The 27893-nt window shown below is 45.2% G+C and overlaps 1 protein-coding gene across 6 annotated transcripts in view; it reads right to left on the bottom strand.

Annotated features, from left to right (window-relative positions):
- ppfia2 (PTPRF interacting protein alpha 2) overlaps positions 1-27893 on the bottom strand; it is a 102498-nt gene that overhangs the window by 38070 nt on the left and 36535 nt on the right. For 2 of the 6 annotated variants that reach the window (XM_061073493.1, XM_061073498.1), the window contains exon 1: positions 26283-26363. The exons of the other annotated variants lie outside the window; for them this stretch is intronic. In XM_061073493.1, coding sequence (XP_060929476.1) covers positions 26283-26363 — 81 coding nt within the window. Of the gene's footprint in view, positions 1-26282; positions 26364-27893 lie in introns of those variants that run through there. 6 annotated transcript variants of the gene reach the window in all.

Genomic DNA, 27893 nt, shown 5'->3' with positions numbered 1-27893 from the left:
CAGCAACTCTGGACTTTCATTCCTGCTTTATGGGTTATTGCTTTCATTTGTGATTGCATCTAAATAGATAGAAAACAACATATGTCCTCAGTTGCATCTCATGGTTTCCAGGATTTGGAGATTTGGTGCAGTTTCAAAGTGCAGGCAGCAATAAGAGGACTAACTCAATCTGCCAATGGACAATGTGCTATGTTTAATTGAGACATAGTAGCATCATATTTTTGGTTTTAAAATTTAGATTTGGCGGAATCACCAGAAATACAGCCACACTTTTGAAAGAAAAATAGTTTTAGGCATTTTGTTGTTGTGTCAACTTGAGCTTGAGGCAGCTATGAGCTAACTGTAGGCTAACGCTACATAGAGCTGCCAGAGCCATGTAGAGAGTATACTGCCACCAGAGTTAATATTTCATAATATATACCTTGTAAAAACTAGTTGAGGGGATGAACAAACTGGTGTATTACTATCCCAAAAATACAATTTATCAAAAAACAAATGAACATGATACTACGCATGATATTAAGACGAGTTGTGTACGCGCGCTGCCTGGATCTGCTCCACCTCGTATCGAGCTGTACCGACAGGGACCGAACAGAAATAGCTCATGAAGTAGCTACGGTGCGTGGAGGAAACTGGAGAAGCACTGGTCGGAGGGCTGATACCTTTAAGGTCATCGTTACAAACCATCTGATACAAATCTTCACCTACTTTCCCTGATTTCTTGTATGTGTGGCCGGCGTTATCGTTCCCCTCAGCCCTCTCTCCTGCCCAGCCTCGTGGTCACTTCACTCGGCCGAAGATCACAGGGATCCTCCATGAATTATATGGACTCGAATGAAAACAACAGTCGTGGACGCGGAGAGAAAGAGAGACGGTATCCGAGGCGACCCACAGGTTCTCAAAGAGGCGGCGTGACTGAGGCCGGTTCAAAAACCGACTCAGAAATCGCCGTTCACATCATCGCCGAGCGCTGCCAAAGACTCCTGTAACATCCAAGCTGTGCCGGAGCCGCGGCGTTTGGCTTTTAAAGGTCAAACCGCTCGGGATAATAAGGTTTCCATGTCATGCTGCTACTGTTTACAGAACAAACGACAGAATTCACATCAGTATTAAATAACTACATATACAAGTGTGTACATATTCAATCGCTACACAAACACGAGTATTTCCTCCCCCCCTCTCTCTCTGTAGGTAAACACTGGAAGTCAAATGGCCTCCGGCGCCGTTCAAAATGAATCAGTGCTGAAGGCCTGGTGCTGGGAATCTCTGGCATTTCATGAAAGGTCTGTGGCACGAAGGCGACCACCTGAGAGTCAGCCGGCATTCAGGAAACGCCATTCAGAGCGCAGCCGCTGATCAAAACAACTCACATAACCGGGAGAGTCGGAGCAGAACAGGGCCAACGCGTGTTTAGAAAACAGACCGAGCTTATAATCACTTCCCCTGGTTTCCTCCAATGCAATGCGGCGGAAAGAGAGAGAGAGAGCGAGCGTCCAGCCGGGCAGAAGCCGAGTGTTCACCACAGGCTGAGGCAGAGCGGGATGATAGTGCCGTCCAAAGGCAGAGCAGGCAGGCAGTGGCGCTGAGATAAGGAAACGTGGATTGGACCTGCAGGGGAAATGCAACACAAACAACTCGCAGGTGGTGAACATGCAGTTCGGCGCCGAGCGTTTGAGCAGTGACTTGAAGGAGTGATCGGTTTTCTTTAAAAAAAAAAGAAGAAGATAAAACGCCTTTGGTTGCTTCAAGCAGGACTTAGAGATAATAGATGATTATACGTTTTTTTTAGGTTTTGAGCTGCTTATCATGACTTTTCCTTCATCTGGACTGGACTGTGTGGCAAACGTGCAGTATACACACACACACACACACACACACACACACACACACACACACAGAGAACAAATGAATATGAAGTGAAGAGAGAACTGTACTTGGGAGGCTAATGTCCCTCAGTTCCTCAGGGCACGGTGACCAGATGTTTAGCTTTGTCTTCCTGGGTCCGGGCCCCGGTGCCTCCGTTACACGCTGCATCCATCACACGACAACACAAAGCTCGCAAGCGGCAAGACAACAACTCCCTGTGCAGTCACGCTTTGACATTCATCTACAAAATCGTATGTGAAATGCTAAATTCCTGGAACTCAATACTAGATTCAGATTCCTGTTTTTAAAGATGACATCTAGCAGCAAACAGTAATTCAATCTGGTCCAACAGACAGCAACAGGAAGAGGGTTGAGCGACCTCAGAGTATTCAGTACATTAACGCTTTCTGCTCTAGAGTGCACTAGTAAGAGGTTGGATCTGCTTCAAGGACACACACTGACCAACGCTGTTTCCTGGAAGGAGCGCAGGGAAACACCGGGAAGCTGTTGACCCACTACAAATATAAATTTTTAATAAAATACAGAAAAAACACAGTGTAGAAGTAGAAATGAAGTAAACTGGGCTCTGGCCGAAGCTCGTATCGGTGCAGAAGGAGTTAGCACACGTGTTTCTGATGCTTTACACAGCAGCAGCCTTTCCTGTATACTGTAGATACAGTGCCTCTATTCATATCTGCTGAATCTCCAAGCAGGTAAATCTCACACTTCACAGACGAAGTGACACATCCTGCGAGATACAACTACTTTTCAACACCTGTGGGATACAGACCTGTGACGCACGGTGACATGTTTCCCAGCACGCACTTACTACAGAGAAGCAAGAAGCACCACATCCTCCTCCTCCATGAACACAAACAAGAGCAGAGGTTCCCCGGTGGCGTCCTAATGTGGCGTCGGGGTCACGCCGAGGGCAGACGGGTAGTGACCTGCCACATGATGCATCGTCGAGGAGACGTATCACAGAAAACACTTGGAACGGGTCTCAATAATACATGAGGGGGGGGAATGACATGAAGTAAATCAACAAGCTGAGTGAACGGCGTCCGTCACGATTCTGTGGATCTTCCCTCTCGTCCCACGGTCCGATTGTTCCGTGACGCCTCCCTCTCTCTCCGAACATTAACACTCGACGCGAGCCTCAGAGAAATAATAACACACAGGTTAATTTCTCATTATTATTTTCTCGAGGCCTTGATTAAAACGAAGGGCGCTTGTTAGGACGTGCATCTGTGCAATTAAGGCCAAAGAAACACCCGGCTCGTTATGACAGTTACTGTAATTACAATCGTTTGTCATGTTTCTTCTGTGTTGATGGTCACGTCACAACAAAACAAAGTGATTTGCATTTAGAGTTTCTCTCTGAAACGCACCCTGCAGGTCTAATACACATATTGAATGTGCTTCCTCTGTTGTAAAACTCAGTTTCCACACATTCCACCTTAACGTCTTGGCAACAACGTGCAACCACTAGCTTTTCTTAGAATCGTGCACGGTGGCAAGACAGTCATGGTTTCTGACGTGTTTGTGATGTTCAAACGTGACTCACTGGGAAAACTTGAAACTTGAAACTTCTCTAACAGCAACGGGAAAGGAATAAATCCCCTTTTTATTTAGGTGTAAACCCCCCAATCTTGGTTCATCAGCAAAAGCAACGACATATCTCAGTAATAGTGTCCTTGAATAAACCAAAACTATTAAAATGTCTTAGCTAACGGCAACAAATACAAAAAAATACATCCTTTTACACATCTTTAAACTGTGTATATACATGTGTAATATGTATTATGTTCTTTTCAGCTGTAGCTCAGGAGGTAGAGCGGGTTATCCACCAACCAGAAAGTCTGTGGTTCAATTCCCTGGCATTCTCTGATTTGCCTGATCACGGCTGTTCTATGAGAATATGAATGATGTGCAATTTTCAACGGTCTTCTATTCGTGTAATTTTGCGACTAATATCTATTTGTTTCTATCCATTCATTCATAAGGGCAAGATGGGAGGGAAACTTAAAACGTAACGATTATAGCACGACAACTTTATTCTTCTTTGTAAAATTAGATAAGAAAAAGTGGAGAAATGAACCATCACAACCACTCTCAGTGAACATCTTTGTTTTAGTTGCCTTTAGTCTCCAATGGGCCTCACATGAGATCTTCTGGTGACTCGCCAGCTCCATCCTCTGCACCAGCCGGCTCCCCGCAGCTCTTCAAGGCCGCCGCGATGCCAGATCAAGACGCGCCACGTGGAACGAGCCCCGGTGGAGTGAAGCGTTGCCAGATAGAGCGTTTGAAAATCCCACGGGTTACCGCGGGGTTGTCAGATATGTGTCAGAAATCTTCAGGGTTATCGAGGGCTGCCAACTCCACCTCAAACCTCGACAGCTACCGAGCGTTGCCAGCTCTGACCCACATAGCGAGCGCTACTCGGTTGACAGATAAGCACCAAAGGCTCTGGTGTGATGTCGGGTTGCCAAATGTGCCACAGAAGGTGAAATATCGGCTCTGAAGTGTGCCGCACATCATGAGCTCCTGAAGCAACAGCAGGGTTTGGTATAGCTTCAGATCAAATCCTTTTTAGAGACGGATGGAGCAGCAAAGCAGAAGCATATATTCCCCTTCACGATAAAAGCTTTCAAGGACGACACATTAGAGAAATGGTTTTGGTTGAATTTATAAATCTTTTTTGTTCTCTCATCAGTCTTTGCTGGTTTCTCCCACACACACATGCTTTTACGAGTATTTCTCACTCTGCTGATGCTGATACTGAGAATAGAGGCTCACGCATTTCTTCTGAAAACTGACAATCAGAGTCTGAAAAAGATTTGAATTGCAAATTGAACTTCAAATTGTTCAGGCTCTTTAGAAAGGCTCTTATCACCACATTCTTCCTATTTGAAGCACGCTGCAGGTTGGCTGCAAGCAACATTGTAAAAAGTATAAGGTGCAGATGAAGCATAATTCAAAACAGAAACCTGCTGTTAAAGGGGAAGCAAGGCTACAAGTCTCATGTGTGCATCTGTATTCTCATTTATATCCTCATTATTTTTTTTTTTAAATCTACAACACACACATCTGCTATCCACCGAGCACACACACACAATGTGGGACACACAAGCAGCCACAAAGAGACATTGTCGAAGAGTCAAGGCAGACAGGAAATCCATTATGGCGCTGATTGACTGGACCTTGAGCGACTGTATTTTCTCTCAACTGAAGGAAGAAGAATCCAGAGAACAGGGAGGACGTACACATCTATTCAGTCAAAGCAATTCGCCGCGGTGATCCACAAATCGCACATCCTGTCAATCTGAACTGCTGCGACTCGCGCTGGGGGAAGAAACAGCATCGCCCACCTTTAAATGCTATCGGATAATTATTATTTATTCATCTAAACATGAAAAAACTAAATTTAAGTGCAATTTTTGCTTCATGCACAAGGCGTAAAGAGAGGATTTCTGTGGAGGGAGAGCAGGACTTCAACTCCTTTATTTTGCTTTAAACACCCATATTTACTTTTCTTTACTGGTTATTTGTGTTACTGTGCTTTTGTTTGTGTCTGTGCATGCATTCTGTGTTTTTATTCATATGTCCATGTGCTATCTGCATGATTTGCAGATGAAAACTAGCCCTTATGGATAAATCTGCCCCATTTACATGTTGGACTCCAGCATTTATGTGCTTCATCCGTTTAAAATACATAAACCTGTTATTTCCTCAGTATCTTCCGTCAAACCTGATGTTTTCTGACATTTCCTTGTGGACGTGTGCACTTCCACAAACACACACAATGCAAATGAGAGCCGTGTATTTATGCGATGGGGGGGGACTTGTTCCTCAGCATATCCTGTCGACTACATCACCATGGCTCATCTGCATCCACAGCCACGGGAGCATGTCTCTGCTACTCAGCTGGCGCGATCTGCTATTAGCTTGGCTGCAACCCAACAGGGGACCCTTAGCCTACAAAAACTGCTATTTATATCCCCCCCCCAACACCCAGTCCAACTTCTCTCACTGTCTGTCCCCGTCATTAATGCTGATGTCGGCTTCCCCAGACAAAAGTTGCTTAATTAAAACCAGGATCTTGGCAGAAGCAGCACAAACGTACTATGAGCTCCACTATGAGAAGGTTAAAGGGAAGAGGAGGAGCCCCCCCCCCCCATCAATGAGGACATTGTTTCATAACCTTTTCTAAAAGTACAGTACCCCCCCCGCCCCATTGGCACACATGTAATCTTCAGGATCTCTGGATTATAATACTGTACAAAGGATCGTTACGATTATGGTTGAGATTAAAACTAGGAAAAGGGATTGAAGTAAAAAAACAACTTCATGAAACCGGGGGATGATCTCTTCCTATATTTGGCTGCGTGTCCCTCCTCCCTCCCTGTAGTGAACTGATTGGTGCGCAGGACAAAACAATCCTCCTGAGAGAGCTGCACTCATGTGATGATTCTGCCACAAATTGCAGATGCATAAGACAATAATAAAACACACATTTGAATGACTGATTTTCTGCAGGAGATGTTTTTTAAAGGAACAATCAGACGAAATGAAGAGAGCGGGCAGTGCTCCGCTAATGACACCACCTGATGGGGCGCCATTTATGAAACAGAGGCCGGCCTCGAGGTGGAGCATCTTCTCCAGCCCACATTTTGCAATGTGGCAACACGCGTCACCTTGGAAACAAGTGCTCTTCTTCTTCTCCAAGCATTGTTACCATAGTAAAGCATGTGACCTCTCCCCTCCGGTATGCTGCCGAGGTTTTGTGTTTGCAGGAGATAAAACTGATTGTTCCCCTTCGCTGGGACTCAGCCGTCGCCAGATGAATAAACACCAGGTGACTCCCGCTCCAATGTTCATAAAAAGGTGACATCCTCCCTTCAAGACCCGTAAAAAAAAATCCATCATGGGAGATTTGACATCTTCAGAAAGTAACTGGCAGCAGGAAATGGGAGATTTGTGCTCAAACAAACCTCTCGACGCCCACACAGATTTGTTCTACACTGTGGAAAAAATAAACTAGAGCAGTGTTTCCCAGTGTTGGGTTTCCAATCAATCCGCCAGAATGAAGCAACGTGGACATGTGAGCGTCTGTCACATGTTGCATGTGTTTGGATTGTGACCTGTTTCAATGTGAGGGTGTGTGAGATCTAACCACTGCACTTCCATCCAGTGCGAGATACATTTAACCAGTTAACGATCTGCTACCTTTAATCTCTCTTAGCTTTTCCTCTTGGGTTTTCCTGACATGGACAAACCAACAGATCATCATCAATCTTAAATTCTTATTATATAAACCTCTTAAACAATCCACTAAAATGTACTTACACAATCTGAGGACGTTCATTAGAGGACAAATGGCTTCATTAACTAAAGCAGCACTCGGCTGTAGATTAGGGCGTGTCATCAACAGTGTCATCAGGCCAGTTTCCACATCAGCCCTCAGAAATCGCTTCCACTCGTTCAGACCTTTTATTTAAAGCAAATTGTTACTTTGGGCCAAAACGAAAGCGATCCAGTCCCAAGGGACATTTTTAACTAACAGCAGATAAACAGTGTTTCAGTCTAAAGATGCACGTTCACTATTGAACACAGAATCTCAATTGTTTGTTTCCTTGGAAACTTGCTTTTCTTTTCCAAGCCTCCGCCCACATGTGGAGTCCAACGCTCTGTTAGCAAAAAGCAGTTTTAAATTACACGTGCGGAGACGGATTCAGTCGTCATACTCCAAGAATTAACGATTTACGGTCATATGAAAAATATACAATAAAGTCAGGAGGAGAAAAAAGTCACTAGAAGATGAATGTGTTGCGTCTCAAGGTGACATTGAAAGGAGGTGGTTTTAAAAAAGGTGAAGCGCCTGTGTTTTTTACAGGAAACTTCACAAACACACAAAGATTCAAGTGATACGACAAATTATGACTTAAGCTGCAGGGAAAAGAACCCGGCTGATGGAGAAGAAGACCCCCGTCTGTCAGGTGTGACAGAAGGTGACAGATCCTCATCTGTTTAAATATTTCATGTCAGTATTATCTCTGAATAACCAGGTTCTAAAAGTGGCAGCCCCCTTCTTTCCCTCTCTGTTCTATATTAGGACACAGTGAGCTGCAGGTGAGGAGCTGCTGTATTCAGCAACATGCGCTGATACCAGTGGGATAAATTCAATGTTGTCTTATTGTGGAAAAATCTGCTGTTTTACTCAGGGAAATCAATTTTTTCTAGTTTTTCTACATTTTTCATGGTTCTTGTGCAAAATAAAAGGTCAATTTTCATAGAAAATTCAAAAAAAAATTTGCTTCTTGTGGGAATTATTGTAAAAACTGACAAATACTTCCACTTTTTGAAAGAAAATTAAGTTTTAAGGGCACTTGATAGACGGGATGGAAGAAAGAAAAACTGAAAACGTGTCATGTCTTCTTTAAATTGTAAAAATTATACAAAAATAATATAAACATTGAGGGATGATTATTGCACTGATCACCTGTGGAGTATTTTGGCTTCTGCAGCCGACTTCACATTTCAAGTATCCTGAAGTGGAATCAAATGTCCGCGGGTAAGAGAAAAAACACGAGAGTGAAACGTCCTTGAGCTCCCGTGGCTTCACATTCAATTCAGAGTCAAACGCTTCAACTGCTAAAAGGACAACTTCTCCTCCAGAGTGAAGTGGACATGTAATAATGATCACGTGACACAGCTTCAGCCTGTGCTGTTACAATGACCTCCTCTTCGACGGCCTTGAGATAATAGAGTCTCTGCATCGATGTTTTATAAAACACACTTAAACCCATATGGACTGGACCTGGAATGAATAGTGAAGACAGTGTCCTTTCACCCCCGACGCGCCTACACAAACGTCACAGCTACACACTCTGAGCTTCTGTCTTTCCTCAGCAGCACAGCAAAGGTCAGGAGCGGCTTCGGGGCCTGAGCTGAAAAGAGGACGAGGGGAGAGGAGGTTCAATACTGTGGAGACTCGGTGGAGGAGTCATGCATCAACATGATGTTCGGTTCCTCGGGGGTGGAGGAGTTCAGCTGCTGCTGCTGCTGCTGTGAGGTGGACAGTCACTGAGTTCCAGCTTGGACACGGTATTATTAATTCATCCCTACTCGCAGCGTCGCACAACTGTGGTCAATAATATGAATTCCTGAGTAGCTTGACACCAACACAAAACAGATTTACTTTTCCTGCCACTATTAAGGTATTTGTACTTAATTAGTTATTTTTATATTTCCTTCCATTTCATATTTCACTTAAATTCACAGATACATTCGTTCAACAGCTACAACAACGCTGCAATTGTAGAAAATACGACAAAGTGCTGCACATTTAATGACCCGACAGTAAATTGTGCTATTGTTACTCTCAGGATCTGAATTCCTCCTCCACTGACTCCACTACAGAAGCTGTTACACAACATGAACAGCTCACAGCTCTCACATTCAGGGGTGAGGGTTCAGAATAAGAAGAGAAACGCCCCTGTCCCCCTCAGCCGTTTCCTGGATGGAGTTTCGAAATGGAAAAACAGATGCAAAATGTGCGAATTAATCTGACGGCAGTGTAAACAGCAGGTCAGCGGAGGCCGGTCAGCGGCAGCAGTTCCTCCAGGACGCAGCAGAACCGGCTCATTCATGCAGAACCGAGCTGAGCCTGCAAATCCAATATTCCAATAACCTCCTTTCCAGAGACAAATCCGCCCCCCCACCGCTGCAATCAAGGTTAAGAGAGGAATTCTGCGGCGTAAAAAAAAAACACGTAAACAAACTTCAGACCAACAAACCTGGAGGTCAGAGAGTTTTTCTGAAAGACGCACTCCTGGAAAGTGTCCACCAACAATCTCCTGGAGGAGCGTCAGAGAGTAAAGGAGCCTTTTCATCTTTATTCACAAACGCAGCAGCGACTCACAGAGAACACGGACGTGATGACTCAGACACACACACATGTACACACACACACACACACACACACACACTGCATTATGGAAATCTGATGCACTAATTTAAATTCAGCTTCATTTCAATTCTTTTTAACCCTTTTTCCACTTTGTTGTGTTGATGTGACACAGCCTGTGATGAGAGGCTTTCAGATCACCTGTATAATGTCCGTTACACACACTCTCATCATGTGGATCTTCTCCAGAACAACGTGCTCCCAGGGGCCGGATGTCGAATAATAATTCCCTAAATTGAACCTGATGTAGCGTCACCACAGATTAAAGAGATTCTGCACTTAGATGTGTTTTTACAGCTGAAAACTAAATTAAATGACTGTTAAAGCCAAGTTCTAAGCGGATTTTTTGAATTTCACCCAAGACTTAATGGTAAAGTGACACTTAAATGACTGAAAACTGATTGCAGCTTCATACTTTTTATGTGTGTTAACTACAACTGTTCCTCTATTGTCATATGTATCTGTTCACACACTCTGGGAAAGTCCTGCTCTCCCATGTGACGCCTGTTCAGTCGCTGCATGAGCATAACGTGGAAACTCAGTCCAGTGGCCTCGTTTAAACTTCTCACGGTGAGTTAATTAATTTGTATTTGGAGCTGAATCCTATTACGTATCGACTGGAACGTGAAACTCCATCCGGCTCCATTCTAGTCCACTGAGCTCTTCCCATTAATCAACAGGAGCTGGAATATGGATTTTAAAACACGCTGGCTTCATTCCTCTGGTCTCAGATCATCAACTTCTGGACCATTTCATTGCACAGGTGATAAGTGACTATGCAGATTTCTAAGTTTAACACCATCACTGAACTCTGTGGTGGTGTTGCTGTTAAATACTCCACAGGTTTCCCCTGGATCGCCCCCTGGTGGCTGGCTGCAGAAGAGGTCATAAACCCTGTGTCTCCTCTATGTTAGCAAATGGGACATGGACCAAGTTAAAGAGTTAAAATCCACTGATGTGAGCTGTTAAGACCGACTTCACACAGACACACAAACAGTGAGGATCCTCCATCGGTCTTTAGCTCAGTCTCGATGCCTCTGAGACTTTGAAGCTTATCACAAGCAAAAAACATCAAAAACATGAAACTTCGCCGCCGCTGCCCAACCGCCGCTGCTGCACTTGGCCGGTAAAACTTCTGCCTTTCATGTCATATCTCTGCTTTGCTCCAATAATTACAGCACATATATAAAAGAACGCCATCACTCTGCGGATGGATGCATAATACACGAGAAGGCAATGATTGATTGAGGGTTTAAATAGTTAATTAAAAAGAGGCTAAAACAGAGGATGGGACGTGAGAGGGACGCCCACGGAGCCGAGTGATTTCCTCTGGAGATCAGCTTCACTGGTGTCACGATGAAGTCGCTTCAAACACCAAAACACTTTCCCTCTGCACATCACAAGTGCGGCAGCGGGACGCGGAAAACGCCTCCGCTCTCGGCCTTTGAAGCTTTTACACAGAGTTCAAATGAGCAGCGATGGGATCAAATGGACGGGAGACAGCCGCGAAAAGACGGAAAAGGAAATAGAGTAAAACCTGCTGATGGACAGCTGACTACTTGGAATACGTACAAAGGGAAATTAAGAAAACACCAGCATGAAAATGGAAGTGACAAATATCAATGCAGAGAGCAGGATGTCTGATGGGAAACACAGAGACACGTTATTTCCTGTTAGGTGGATAGCATCGCGAGGAAACGAGATGAAGTGGATCCGTTTGGGGGAAATGAACACGGAGACTCGCGCTCCGCTGCCGAGCGCCACGCGATAACCCGCCGCCCGTCCCAGCTCCATCATCTCTGCTCACATCACACGTCCATATCCAGCCCATCAACGTAGAGGGGATGGATATGGACGTGAGCAGGGAGCTCCCTGGGTGGAGGAGGTGGTCGAGTGTAATTAGAGGAAGGGACTGTATGGGACTATAGGAAGACGCCTGCAATCTCCATCCAACATTAATCAAATTGACTTTCTGCTTCTGGTTGGTCCGGACCACAAGATATCAGATTTGTGATTTTCCTACCTGGTATCTGTATTAAAACATTTCTACTCCACACATTCGATTTGATATTCTCACAAAACCAGCTTCAATTACTTTCCCACTTCAGCCTCCACTCTTCTGCCTCATTAACAACCACTCAAACCCAGAGAAAAACAAAAACAAGATATTATCCGGTGAAGTCGGACTGGCCGGCGGCTGCAGCCACTAATGGGTTACACGCCGAGTTCTGCTCCTACTTGACGAAGTTATTAAAAGTGACTTATTAAGAAGAAGCTGCTGCCTCTTTCATGAGATTACAGCCAAAAGAGACAATGAGAAGACTGTGCCGGGTGAATGGAGCATCTGTGACACTCGACTAATACAGTTAACTAATCTGTAGGAGATTCCAGAAAGAAAATCTCTGTAAAAAGAAAGGTTATTTCCAGGAGAAGGGAACAAAAGAGCTTTGTGAAATAACGACTGTCTGTCTTCTGACTTCAGTTACTCGTGTAAGAACAGTTAAAAGGGAAAATTATAACATTATGTTGTCTTCTGAGCCTCGTTAGGATTTGAACTTTGTGGAAAGCAAAGTAATAATTCCTTTAGTTTTTTCATGCTGACAATATTTCTCCATGGATCCGTAGAGGGAAAGGTGATCGAGAAATAAAAGTTAGGACCTGCAGACACACACACACAATGAAGAAGCAGAAATGGTAGATAAAGAACTGTGGGTTAGTGACAGATTTTTTGTTCTGACATGTTGGGTGAAATAACTAAAGAAAAATAATTTTCTGGATCTTAAACGTTCCATAGATCTGAGTCATGCGATGATTTAAAAATAAGCAACAGGTTGGACTCCGTCAGCATGTGTGTCAAAGCAATATCCTTTTTCCTTTTTTAGCACTTTCAACCCAACCTGATAACGGGCTCTATATTCACTCCCACTGAGAGTTTTAATGAAGATTAACAGAGAGCACAAAGATAACAGAGTCACACCGAAGGGCCTAAAAAAAACTAAAGAGATAGAGAGAGAGAGAATGGTGCCGGAGAAGTGGGAGCAGCGTCTGTGACAAGGCGTACGCCGAGCATGAAATCAGGATTACGCAGAGATAAAATAATCACTGCTGCCGAGAAGGTGTGAAAACTCATCAGGGAGGTGGATACAGGCGTCAAAACACACACACACACACACACACAAAGAGACAAACACAGGTGGAAGAGACAGACTGAAGCATCAGAGAACAGCGCTCGAGGTTTTTCTTGACATTGTTTACACGACTGCAGATGTTTTTGAAAGAAATCGACGCGTCCTTCGATGTCTTACATGATTTCTTAAATCTGTACTTTGAAAGACGTTTGGGAAAAAGGTTGTCTTGTAAAATATCTGCACGGACAGGACTTGCCGATGATTTTAAAATATAAGAGTGACAGTTACTTGTTAGAAGGAGAAGAGCAGGTAAGGAATGGAACAGGTGCTGATAGGATTCAGCGTCGAGGCTTGAAATAGAACAAACGCTAAAACAGAGTGAAGTGAGACAACATATTTACTCCCATCGACTCAGATGATCCAATTTTCCAGCACAGGTTTCTCTTCCAATCCCAAGGCCCACTACACCTGAGAAGCATTCTGACTTTCCTGAAAAGAAATTATTACTCATCTCTCGAAGCGATGGGAAGGAACTCTGAGTGAGTGAGTTCATGGGGTGAGGAAGAGGAGAGCGACCGAGGGATGAGGATGAAGCTTCGACGGGAGTTTTTAAAACCTCAGAAACTCAGATAGTCCTCTTTATGATCTTAAACACAAGGATGACGACAACCTGGACTGTTCATAAAAACCCAACAACCCTCAGGAAAGGTCAAACTCAAAGTTTTAAAAATAGGCATTGGGATGGCATGTGTAGCTCCATCAGTATTCCCTCTATAAAGAACTGAATGGTGTTCGGAGCTTTGATGCGGATCATGTGAAAGTAGCTTTAGCCGTCAGACGTGCACGTTTCTCCACAAACACAAACCCTCACTTGAACTTACATATGAAACACACAAGAGGGGGGAGGGAATACAGAGCGCACAACTGACAGTTCGTCATGTTGCACTAAAAGCCCCCCCGAGCCATTAATGCCTCCACACAACCCGCTGCGCACTCCAACCGCCGGTGAAACCAGAGGACTCCTCTGCTGAGAGGTGGACGGGAGGTTGACACAACAGACGTCTCAGCGCCTCTAAGTGGGGACACTTGCGTTAACATGAACACGGAGGATCCATTAGACTCAGAGTCAGGGGGTCGGAGCAGGATCCTCGTTAGCAGAGCCCAGATGAGCCAAACCAGTCACGTTGGAGAAATGTCTCTCACTCTTTGCAAATATCTTGAGGTTCGTCCAGGAGCAGGACGGAGGATCACACCGGAGTGGTTGTACGGTTGTTCTCAACTCAGCTTGTTGAAGCTGCTCGGAAATAAGAACACTTTCAAAAAGCAGACGACTACAGAGAAGAAGAGGATCATGGGGGTTGATCTTCGCCAAAATCTTTCATTTCACTTTCAAAACCAAATCAGATTCCAGCTGGGAAAAAAGCCAACACGCAGCAAAAAGAGACGCACGTCAGCATTTCTATGATTTAAGTCCAAAGATAAAAAATACGTTCTTGACATTTTTCTTTCTGCTGAGAACAAACATTTAACCGATCACTTCCTGTTCAGCTGCTGGGTCACGTGACCTCCAGCACGAATCCACAAGGTTTCATTCATCATCTAATGTGAACGATAACGTACCTGAGCTGACCACATTCATAATTCATGGCATTCTTTAAAATAACATCCACCTTTATACTTTTGCACTGAATTATTCAAGGGCCGGTACAACAAGCAGAAATATGTACGCTCGGAAAATCACCACCTGGCACGTCAGGGTACGCCTCCTGAGAATAAGATAATATTCTCTCTATATATATATATTTACATTCTATATATAATATGTTGATTCTGATTCTCGTAAAGGAAGGAGGCAATAATCTGGTTTCGGGAACAACCGCTCCCCACGAATGGCTCCATCGTTATTTCAAATTCACATATCATTTGTTTTCTAATAACCCGTTAAAGTAGATCCACAGAAAACCAGTAACACACATGCAAGGTTACAGTGAGGTTATTTCTACAAGGTTTCCCTCCCGGCCTTGTGAATAATAAGATGCGTCGCAGGGAAATTCCAGACCTGAGTAAAAATTCACCACCTGAGGGGAAATATTGCTCATGTGCAATACGAGCTACAGAATATAAACATTAACAGCGATGTCTTTTTCTAACAGCGTTTGCAAAGCCAACACATGCATCACTGTCTAAAAAGACATGTGGAGGAATCAGATCACAATTAGGGCACAAGGTAGTTAGAATAGAACAAAATACATAATTTGTATTTTAACCTTTATCTTTCAGACATAATACTCTATTGTTTTATTCTCTGTTACTTGTTGTGACACTGTAATATTAAAGCAACCTTTGGGAATTCCAAAATCGTATCTAACCTTAAGTATATTCGTGCAGAATCTCACAGTCCTGCAGTGTCTCATACTGTCAGTGTGTTTTTACAATGTGCTCACATGCAGCAACACCTCATGACACACTCAAATGTTGAGGAACATACTGACTTCATGCAACCAGAAAGAATGTTTGGATTTTCTCCTGCAGATCATTAAACTAAAAATGAAGAATGGATTATTCCTTGAAGGATTTTGATCAATAATATGCAAATTTTGTTTTCACATGGATTAATTTCAGTCAATCAATTGCACAATTCCCTGATGCCCCAATTGATCCTTACAGGAAAATGAGATGCTGTGTTTTGACTATTGGCAACAGGTGATTAACACAGTAATAAAACTCTTCCTCTGGATTAGACGGCCGCTGCCTGATGCTCTTCTCTCGCTCTAATCTCCTGCTTTCTCTCTGAACCCTTTCCATTCTTTCATGGGTGTGGCAAAAAAAAAAGCCAATCCGCCAGCTCGAGCCGCAGCCACCGTCTCCACGGCAACCCAGGGAGGATGCGGCGGTCCTCGCGGGGCGGATGGTGCCTCCGCCGCGCGTTAAAGTGATTGTCATGTAGCAGGTGGCGCTCCCCTCCTCCAGTGGAGTGTCGCCTGCAGGGCCACCAGGCCTGGACAGAGCCGGGCCATGCTGGGCTAGCTGTCAGCTCACATTAAAGCAGATCACAGAGCTAACGCCAGTCTGAGGCCTGGTCTGTGTTGGTGTCAGAGTTATTACAGAAGCAGAGGAACAACAGGCGACTCCTGCGTGGAGAGCTCCTTGAAGTCGGGGTCCGGGGACTCGAGAGCATTCCACCAAGAACCCTCCAGAAAATGAGACCTTCTTTAATTTCAATGCAATTTGCTTTCCACAATAACAGAAGATTAATGAATGCAATCTTAACTTTTGACTCACAGTTCAAAACTAATTTACAACAATCGTCCTTCAGGGACCAACTTACAACTTCGAGGGGCTGAAATGAAACAGGCTGAGATCGAACTTTAGTTTTTTACGCCGAATCCTCAAAGAGCTGCATGAATTGAGCAGAAGGAAAGTGCCGCGTGTAAAAGCCTGGTATCGGTGTCAGCACAGCGACAGGCACTCGACAGGTTTCACCGTTTCTTTGAGTCTCCCGTTGACCTGAGTGAGTCAACGTGCAGGGAGCTAACGTCTGTTAGACACGTAAACAGCAACTCTCAGGCTAAACTGACAAAAACACAGATAGAGGAACTCAGCGGCTGCAGCATCAACCTTGAAAATAAATAGAGGCTTGAAAAGGATGGAAAAAGAGGCACTTTCGCTTCTTTTCACTAAAGAATATATTCTATATTCTTTTATTTTTTAGAATTTTTTGTATTTTAAGCCTGATTCCATTTGCTATAGTCAACTACGGTCAACAGTTGATATAATCACAGTGTTTAATCATTTAGGTGAGAATTTGCCGTCCACCATTTACTTGTTTGTCTGGTTAACTGGTGCAGATGAGACGTGACCTGCAGAACCTTCGCCAGAGGCCGTGGTCAATTATTCAGCTGCCTTTATTGTCCTGCTCCAATTTCTACAGAGGGATAAATTGGCCTTTAAAAATCCAGAAATTACTATTTTCTTTTCCTGCTGTAACAGAGTGAGCCAAACTCATCTGTCCCTCCATGTCTTTGCGTGGTAATTGCCGCGCCCCCCGGTAAACTGACTCACGACCTCCCTCGTGCCCGTCGGCGAGTCCTCTCCAGTCGCGTCGCCTGCTGCGACATTACACACTTTCATTAAAATTCCTGAATGACTCCACGCCACCTGCTCACCTGAAGGGCTCTTGACACAAATCATCTCCTCGGAAATAATTTTTAAAAAACTAGAGTATTCTCCCGCAGCAGGTGAGAATGTTTCTATGTGCAGACAATGAAGATCTCAGATAATCAGCTTCTCGCCGTCGGCTTCTCTAAACACACCCGCTCACCAGTGGCGCCCGGTGAGGAAGCCTTTATGGAAAACATTAGGTGCAGAGTTGGTGTTGTCTCAGCGGGAGGGGGGGGGGGCTGCTACTGGATGAACTCCCTCTTCATCCCGAGCGAGCCTGCGAGCGGATGTATTGATTCTGGAGGGTTTTCATTTCAGTGCATTATGGGAGGGCGGCGGCAGCAGGAGCGGGAGAACAGAACTACCGGCAACAAAACTGCTTCTGTCTGTTTACGATCCACTGTTTACGTCCTGTTTGACATGTCTCATGTGAACAGCCAACAAGATATATAGATCCACACGTACGTTAACGACCACCAGCGTCCCTCTACGACCTTGTAAACTTAATAACCCTGTTGTGTTAGACACCAGATTGATTTGCTTTTTACGGCCCGTTTCTATTTTTCTCTTCAAAATATCAGCATTTAAAGCTTGAATTCTCCTTCATAGAGGAATATAGAGCTTCTGACGTCAAATAACATTCTCTTGTGTTGAGCTGGTTGAGGACAATGAGGGTCAGAGGTCAGGGAACCTATAATAACTATGCATCGACTTCCTCCCTTAGAGTGGGGGGGTTCACTTTCTTCGGCATGTCCTGCTAATTAAGTTCACTGTCCCTCGTTTGTCAATTGACTGCGAGACAACATGTTAGATCTACGGTAAAGGTCACAGGGGAGAGAGTGGGAATCTGCTATTCGACCGGCAGGACGGTTCTGACACTGGGGCCAATCTGCTTGGCAAAACCAGCGCGGTTTAATAGAGAAATAAAAGGAGGGAGCGGAATTATTGCTGTTGCATCTAATAGCCGAGTTCGGCCGACAAAGTTACACACACACACCAGAGGGGGGGGGGGAGCGGCAGTAAAACAGGAGAGAGCCAAAGCTGCTGTAATTGAACATAGCATGGATTTTATTGCCACTGCATTATTCACAAAGGCCACTGCATACTGCATCGCCTGGTGTGAATGACTGCGGGGGAAATGTAATGTTGCAAACAAGACAGTGTGGCTGAGGGGAAGCGGCTCGGGATGAATGAATCTGCAATGATACAGCGATTTGAAAAAGTTGTCCAACTACAAATGGACGAATGAAACCCGGCGGTAAAAAAGGGAAAGAGATGTCCGTTAGGATCGTGGAGAGGGAGGGAGGGGGATGAGAAACAAAGAGACTGGTGAGGAGTTAAACCACAGCGACGTCCACCACTGCTCCCATTATGGAGCACACAGCAGCTATAAGATTAAACGGCCATGGAGGGAAGCAGCGTGGAACGGCTCCAGTTTGAGCAGCATGGACTGTGAGTGGACGATCTCCCAGTCTGAGTGGAACGGGAGGAAATATCCGCTCGGTCTGAATGAATGGAAAATAGATAATAAAAGATAGAGTGATAATAAAAAATAAGACAGTTCCTGACCTCCTTTTTTTCTGCTTACGATATAAAAGTCTCAAGCCCGACAGCCGCAGTGAGGCCTGTCGGAATAACAATGGACCACAGAGTGTGTGTGAATATGGACGACGTGGGCAGCTTCCCAAAAGAGAACCCAAACCCCCTGGTGGCTGTCTGAAGGATAGGATGTAAAACTGGTAAAAAAGCAGATGGGTCAAATTAAAAAAAGTTGAAGTACACGTCAGGTAAAGTTGTAAATGGTTGGTCATTTCAGGGTTGACAGTCGGGGCGAAATATGGCAGCGTTCGTATTTGGGATTTCTGTTTTTATTCCAACTCCAACTCGCAAATCCCAAAACAAGCTGGTGGTGCTGCAGGTGGTGTTCGCAGGTTCGGTGCTGAGACGAATACGCTGACGATGTTCGTCTCTATCTGGGCGAAGACGTGACCCTGTTACAGGACAGAGGGAGGATGGGAACACCTAAAGTGGGACTATGTGGCCGGTGCAGGTGCGAACGTGACGCAGACACAGAGGTCAAGTGACGGATGGACGTGGTGATCATGTCACGGCCGTGCATCATTTCCACTGTGAGCTTCTACGGGCTTACTTGGTCACTGAGCATTGAATCTGGATGGGAAATGACACAATGTCAATGGCTGAACGAGTCCCTAGTGAGGCGATGAGCGCCGAGCTAGTGCTGCTTTTATTACTACCCATGATTCACTGCTCCACTATCCTCCTGTCTCATTATTTTTTCCGCTGCCCAAACCAGCCAGAATGCAGCTTCTTTACTCCGGCGAAATTACCTGCTGACGTGATTCTAATGAGAATCATTTGAGAAGGTGCGGCGGCACTCCTGGAAGCACCGAGCCATTTGTAAACAGGTTTTCTGGAGGATATATGGCTGTGTCTGAAATCACTCATGCTCTACCCCCTACTCACTATATAAGGACTTCTATAGAGGACTATGTAGTGAGTAAAATAGACTATCGGTTTATCTCACACTTTGGCATTAAGTCTTTTGGGTGAAACGCATGTGGAATGACTTGAAACGATCTTGTTTGCTGGAGTTTGTGCTGTGGTGCGCTGCTTCATTACATATTTAGCGTGCAGGTCATAAAAACCACACCGTTGGAAATATTAGTCCGTTTTCTGTGTGTGAAAATCTCAGGAAATATAAACCTGTCTGTCTTTATCCTCATGATAATTCAGATACTGTTGATGAGAATGAAGGAGCAAAATCGTCAGAGACAAAAGGCAGAGACGTACAGGGCATTAAACATTTGGACTACTTAAAACATTTGGAGTATAGTGGTTGGTGAGTGATTTCAGCCGCAGCCTATACGTCCTGATTAACTGTAACTTCATCAGTCCCTTGACCCGACGCAGCAAGCAGACTTTGATTCCAGCGTGGAAATGACAAAAACGAAACACCCGACAGCTTCGTATTCTGTCAATCCAGACACTAAAAATAAACTCTCCACCTTTCAACTTGTCGGATGAATGGGATTGGGCTGCTGCAGCGGGCCGTGACAAAGGGTTACGCCATAATTACATCAATGACGAGCGCTTGTTGCCACAGCAGAGCCCATTGAAGTGAGCGGCTCGGCCTGTGTGCTCAGCCTCCTCCAATTTACAATCTCTGCGGGATCTGTGCTGTGTACGTGCGCACGCGTTTATCAAATATGCTTCAGTGTTCGCCACGTGCGAACCGCGGCTGACGCTGCACCGGGGGAGATTAAAGGATGATGTTTGATAAAGGGAGGAAGAAATCTGTGTCTCGCATTAAAGGATGAGGGCCGGGAAATATTCTACACTTTTTGTTGCCGTTTGAAAAGTCTCATGCTGCATCAACCCTGAGTGAGCGAGTCCCTCAGATCTGTACAACTCGGCTTCTGTCGATTTACTAATGTGTAAAATGTGTTTCTTGGAGTGATGTAATGAGGCAGCAGAGCACACACCTCCACCACTATGGCCCATCAATCCCATTAAATACAATCAAGCCACCATTGCACACTCTCATAGATATCAGTCCTCTAAATATTGATGAGTTTTATTATCCGGATCCATGACACATTTCCTGGGAAATCAGGAAGCTTCATCCTTCCCCCAAGTTTCGTGGAAATCCATTTAGTATTTTTTGCGTACTCAGACCGACAAAGAGACAAATCGAGCAACAAGCAAAGAGAGCAGGGTGAAAACACGACCTGGCAGATGTGATAAATATGAAATTTCCAGAAACTCAAAAACCAACAACGCACTGATGATGTTCATTTCTGCACGTAGCCGCTAACCAGAGAGTAAAAAAGAATATTCTCCACAAACCAAATAGTTGGAAAATAAAGATACTGGGGGAACTCGCTGTACATGGCCTGTAGGGACGTTCAGAATCCTTCACATAAATATAAAACTAAGTTTGTCCGAGTCAAAGAGTCTGAGTTGAGGCGAGTTCACATATTCCTGGAGGAATCAGCAGCAGAGTAGGTTGTGAAGTGTAGGCTTCGTGATAACACATACAGTACGCACAACCATGATTACACAAACAGTCTTCAATTCCTTCCCTCTGTCCCTTGTTGACGCCCACCGACACACGGCAACGCACACACACCCACACACACACACACACATGCACACAGGGGCCTCTTGCTTTCGAAAGCTCACTCATCCTTTTAATCGGTGTGGAATCCATTAAAGTGGGTCAAACTCCCTTTCCCATCTGCCCTGGCCAGATTTTAAATGCATGAGGGCTGATTAAAAAAAGACCAAGAAAATAGGGCAAACGCCTACAACACACACACGTACACACACACACACACACACACCGCTCAGGAGACCAGTGGCAGGAAATGGATACCTAAGGGAGGACTGTGTTTGAGTGTGTGTTAGCCAGGGTGTCAGACGTACTTGTAAGCAATTACAACATGTCAGTGTTTAAGATGAAAGGTCAACCACTTCGACTTCAATCTGTCGGCCGGGCATCAATTTGCTGTGTTTGCGCTAATTTGCATACGGCCACCTTTTGTCATTCCCCCGGCACATGACACAGGTTGGGCTGGACAGCAGACAAGGGGAGTGAGTGTGTGTGTGTGTGTGTGTGTGTGTGTGTGTGTGTGTGTGTGTGTGTGTGTGTGTGTGTGGGACCACTGTGGGGATAAGCTTGCTCCCACAGCTGGGTGCATTATTTATTTATTTTTTTTGCAGCCGCTTGTGTTTTCATGTATAATTGCACGTTGCTGTGGATGCACACTTTCACGCTGCTGACTTTCATCCTTCAGCAGCGGTTCCCCTCCGGCTCCGCCTCCACCGCTGTCCCCGTGTCACGTGACGAGCGGCGTCGCCTCAAACGGCTTTGATACACGCACAGAGATCATCAGAGGGGCGGGACCCTGCACTTAGCCCGTCGTCACGCTGCACAAATGGGGATTTCCAAGATTAATAGTTGACGTGCAGCAGACAGCGAGAGGTCACTAATACAGCAAGTTGAGCAGAGATGATAGAAAATGCATTAATACAGCTGAAAGTCTGCCAGTGGCTGTTTTTTACCCCTGACAATTCTATGGCTGCAAATAATGACATTTTCATTATCAGTATCAATAGTCCCAATTTCCATAACCTGTCTAAATGGAATTTCTGCTTATTTAAATTACAGCAAATCAATGGTTTCTGATTGATTGTTGACCGACATGTGAAGTTCAACACAACAGAACCCAAATGGATTCAGTTTACAACTAGAGTGGAACTCAGTGGAGCACATTCCTCTGCCAAGGCCCAACAGTTTAATCAAGTTGCACCAAACTTCACATAGGCGTTGATATCATTCCCTAAGAACCTGTTGAAAATGTCAAAAAAGGCCAATCTCACAATGCTGAAGATCATCATGAAGATATAACTTTTTGTTTCAGGGCCCTTGTTCCATCCTTCAACCAAGGAAATAATAAAAAGAGTTGAGATGGAAACTGCAGACATCCGACATTTCTGCTTCCTACATATCCAGTCAAATCAAATTAAGTTTTAACACCACAAACCGAGAGCACATACAACGCTCTGCTTTACTAATAAAGGCGTAGGAAATTCTGATGTGCATGAGAGAACTTAGGCAGTCAACAGGAAATAAACTGGGAGCCGAGGCATCACAGTGCAGTAAAAATAGGAGCCTACTTGTCATATACGTGATGAATCATCCTGTCTCGCAGACCTTCTCTGCTCCACGAGCCCGATTGGGCGAATGAGGACGTTCAGGTGTGGGTGTGAAGGTGTTGTGAGCGTCTGCACTGATTTATCTGAAGATGTGAGGATACGGAACCACAGCTCCAGTAGAACAACAGCAGAACTGAGAGAGCCCTGCACGTGTTGTGGGGTGGGTGGGTGGGTGGGGGGGCGGGCTAAATGAGAAGTAGCACTTTTTAATCAGTGCCTTTAACCGCGTCATCCGTCTTGTCTGTCGGACCCCGAATGTGAGCCTTCGGTTCGACTGTCAGGAGAACGAGCCAAACGGCGCTTTAACGGCTTGATTGAGCGGGGGGGGGGGCGTGGTCGTGCTTGCAAACAAGGGGACAGATGCTCACAGACAAACCCGACTCCAAACAGCCGCTCTTTAGCCAAATTCCCTCTGCGGCCACGCTGCCTGAACGCTGCCTGAATGCCAGTTGACTGCAGAAGAAGGGAGGATCACTTTGAAGGAGTGCAGGGAGAAGCAGCTAATTTTCCTTCCCCTCCACTTTAACAGGGGCCAGAGGGATTTTTTTAAACAAAACCCCCAAAAAAAGCTGCAGGGACGAGTTTATCTGACAATCTGTCAGAAAAGTTGTCTGCCAACTTTGGTGCGACTTTGCCGGAGCTCTGATTAGATCCGGTCGTCGGTGTTACCTCGTTTGCGCTCTCCAATTTCCCTCAATTAGAGCTGCAGCGGGAGCGGCCTGCTGTAATCGTAGCTTCTACAATGCATTTGAGGCCGAGATGGAGAGAGACAGAAGGGAAGAGCTCAGAAACCTTTAGGGTAAAGACATTACAGCTGAAAAGACTAATCGCATAAAGGGATAATTTGCTAATCAAGGACAAGTACGAGGCAACAATTATCCCATTTTTCAGGTAGCTCAACCCCGTCAATGCTTGGCAGGGTATTATGGGATGGGAACGATGGGACATTAAATACGAGGACAAAGCTATAATCTAATAGAGGAAAGATCCAGGGTTTTATTCCTCTTACTGAAGGTGGAAAATCAGATTCTCGGTCCCAAACTCTGACTCACAACACTCGACTCCGCTTGTTTGAACTTTCACACTCGGTGTTTCATGAAAGCTCAAATCTCAGAAGTGCGTTCATCTCAGCAGAAAAAAGAGAAATTGCCCAGGGAGCCGAGGCATGTGTGCATTGTTTCTTCCACCGACTTTGTCCAGAACAAACTCCGTGAAACGTTGCATGCTGATGACATTACACTAACACTGCCGGGTTGTATAACGGCAGCTCACAGGGGTATGAGGCAAATCGGTTGGAAGACACAAAGCAGAACAACAGTCGTGGTTTTGCTCTGGGCAGAAAAAACATGGATCACATCCAACTCTCACATGGCAAGGACTCACAAATATGTGCAATCTCACTCCGATAGCAGCAAATCCACTTACAAAGGGAAATCCTGACACATGGCCCAATCGACCCACAGAGGTGAAAAGACAACATTACCTACTGAATGACAACATGTTAGCATCTTGTGCAAGTCTGTACAGCACCTCAGTCAATTACCGGACCATCCATCACTTTCTAAACAAAACAACCGCAAAGGAGGACATGTTGTTTTCCTTTCCCTCTCTTGTGCTTGTGCTTGGTGTTAACTTGCCAACTTCACTGCCTCCAAATGTCCCCGAAAGAGAAATCGCTTGTGTGTGGACACAGCTGTGCAACAGACGAGCGAAGCCCCCCCCCCCCTGAAAAGACCTGAGCAAACGATAACACTTCTGAGTCCGTGTTTGCGTAAGTTGGCGGTGAATACTAAAAGATCTGAGCAGCTCCATCGCCCAGACGGAGCTGCTGAGGCTTCAAAAGACACCCTACTTTGCAATTTAATTCAATTTGCCCTCGCCGGTTTATAATTGCAAACGAGGGGAAGGGCAATCTGATAAAAAATGAATATCATTAGGAGTTGGTAAACAATCTGAGAGGAAGTGCGTTCAGAAATGGAGAAAGTAAGAGATTTTGGCGTGGCTCGGTGCCGCGATGCATGCGTTCACCAAACCAGGCATGATGGATCCTTCTATCACCTCGAGGGTGGAAGGAAGAGATTTGTGATTTATGGGCGTTGAAGCCGCCCGATACCGACTTTCCCCTTCAATTCTCTCCTTCATGGGGATTTCCTGAAACTGTAATCTGCGAGGGTCCCTTTGATTCTGTGATATCATAGGAGCGTCTCCTTCCAACAGGTACGAGCCCTGGGGGGAACCTGTCTTCACTAATGATTTGACATGAAGAGGCAAAGCTCGGGGTTTACGACGCCCAGCGCAAAACACCGAAGGGGGGGGGGACATCTTCAAATGTGAAAGTCACAGGCTCAAGGGAAGAAGAGAAAACAGATATTGGATGGAGGTGATTTAAGCTGCAGAGATAATGATACCGTGCTTTATTGGGCTTTCACAGCCTCTGGGCCTTTTCTTTCTTGTTTACTGTAAAAACAAGGGGCTGTTTGGAATCTCACCACAGACTCACAACTGATTTGACAAAAAAAGCAGAACTTGAACTTGTCACTGATAAGAGCAGGTGTGTTTCTGCATCAACGTCTCATCGCAGGAACACGAGCTCCCGGCAGCACTTGAGAAGCAAACGCACAAACCACTTTGAGGTCGTCCTCAGGAATGAAACCACGCAGAGCTGCACCTGGATGGGGAAAAGCGCGCCCCCCCCCCCCCCCCCTCCCTCCCTGTTTCTACAATGCAGAAATAAATGGTAGATATCTCACTCACTGAAACATGTCATTCCCTTCTTCCACCCACAGTGAATCAAAACACAGCCCTGGCTTTGTTCCAGGCGTCATGTGGAACACGCTCGATCGATTCCCACTGACGCTGCTTCATTGCAATGCACAGGCTCCGGGCAAAGATGTAATATGCACGGGGCCGCGTACAGTAATCAATGTAGGGCACCGTGCACATGCATCCTTAATATATTCCTCTTCAGGAGCATGGGGCGCGATTCAAATACAGATATATACACAGTGGGCTGAGCAGGAATAGCCTGCACATCATGCGTTATGAAGAGCTGAACTCTCTCCGGATCTCACTCTCAGATGTTTTATTTCCTTAAGTGAGGGGAGAAGTCCCTTGTGTTAGTTCTGCACACACAGTGTCCTCATTTGCTTTAGACTCAACACACATCATGACAAACAGTTCAGACTTAAATCCATCACCTGGAAGGCAAAACACTGCACGGCTGCAATGAAAAGCCAAAACAAACTCATGAGAAATTGTGATTTTTTTGCAAAAATGCATGTGAGGAAACACCCAGCACTCCAAGATCTGCAGACAACCATGCACCTCTCACACATTGCACAAGGAGAAATCTGCTATGAGTGATAAATGTGGTGAGGAGAGGTGCGTTGGAAATTAAGAAAACCCTTGTTCACACTTGCCTGGAACGTGTAAAACCTCGTCCCGTTCGGCGGATGCACCTTCGGGGAGTTGGTCCCCGCGCTCATGTCTGAGAAAATCATAATCTCGGTTGATGGGTAAACAATCCACAGCTGGAACAATCCGTGTGTTGTTGATGTTGTGTTAAAAAAAAAAAAAAAACAGAATCAGCCAAACGCAGTAAGGGATCCGGCACCGGGGCGAGGGCTGGGATCAGCCCGTGACCCGACGCTGCAACCCCGGCATCACAAGGCGCAGCGCTCCGGTGAAATGTGCAGGGAAAGCAAAGAGGAAACTCTCCGGGCTGCGCGTCCCCCCTCCCGCACGCACCCCCCCACTAGATGCTCCTCTGCAGCGGTTCCTCTGCAGATCGAATCCGGAGGAGAGACACCGACTCCATGGTCCCGGACACCGGCTGACAGCGGCTCTGCCAGCGGCTCGGATGCGTCCGTGTGTGCGCGGATTATCACCTTCCTCCTGGTCCTGGTCCTCCTCCTCCTCCTCCTCCTCCTGGTCCTCCTCCTCCTCCTCCTCCTCCTCCAGCTTCTCCAATAATCACACAGAGCATCACAGCCACGCGCACGGAGACGCGCGCACCGGGAGCAGCAGCAGCGACGCACGTTGGCTCTTTTTCTACACTGTACAAATATCCCTGTCTTTTCTTTCTCAGACACAAACAACATTTCAAAGTGTGACCATATTCAGATTTTTATTATTTGTTGATCTGATCGTGCAACACTGCTGGAAATTAAAAAGAAAAAAAGAACTATTCATCTTTTTATGCGGCTTAATGAAATAAAATGGAAAAAGAAATAAGAATCTATCTCAAATAAAAATAGATGTATTAAATAACTAAACAGAAGGTATTGCATTCACTTGAAAGAAATTGTAATCGTTAATCTGAGAATTTTTTTAGGGGGAAGTTCAAATTTCCTTTCAAAAAACATTCTAGCAGGATTTTGAGAAACGTATTTTAATTATTTATCTCGTTTATAAAAACTTAAAAAAAACAGGCCCCTTTATTCTCTTAAGTGAATGCACTTCCAAAACAGTGGGTGGAGCTACTGGCTCAGAGGTGGTGGTGAAGTTAAGCTTTAAAAATGGCTCGTGTGTTGCGCTTTCATGTTTTGCAGTGTAGCTCTGTATTGATTGGTGGAGGATGCTTGAATTCCTTAACTGAGGCAATTTTCTTTGTGGCACAAGATGAGAGGTTGTCACCATGTAAAAACAAATCACACTGGGTGAGAAATGGCCTTCTCTGCTCCCTCAGAGGGCGGGAGGTGAAATTACTGTGGTGCAGAATCCCTTTGAATTTCCCCCAGTGCTGCTGGAGGAGTAAATATAGGTCAGCTGCTGCTGTCACATATTGAAAACCTGCAAACTGATGTTTTAACAAAAAAAATCTGATTTGGTTCAGTCGCTGTCGTTCCACACGATGGTTATGAGGCGATTTGAGTGATTGAGTGTTTAATCAGCGTGTTGTCTTTGTCTTCACTTTCACCAAAGCACACAGTAAAAGGTTTAGTGGGACTGGAACCAAACTCATCCAGATCCACATGCAAATAAAACTGCTTCAACCTATTTGAGAAAAATTTCTACTTTTCCTCCAATTT

Source organism: Limanda limanda, chromosome 1 (assembly GCF_963576545.1).
Source record: "Limanda limanda chromosome 1, fLimLim1.1, whole genome shotgun sequence".
Lineage (NCBI taxonomy): Eukaryota > Metazoa > Chordata > Actinopteri > Pleuronectiformes > Pleuronectidae > Limanda > Limanda limanda.
This window is presented reverse-complemented; position numbering and strand designations above follow the sequence as displayed.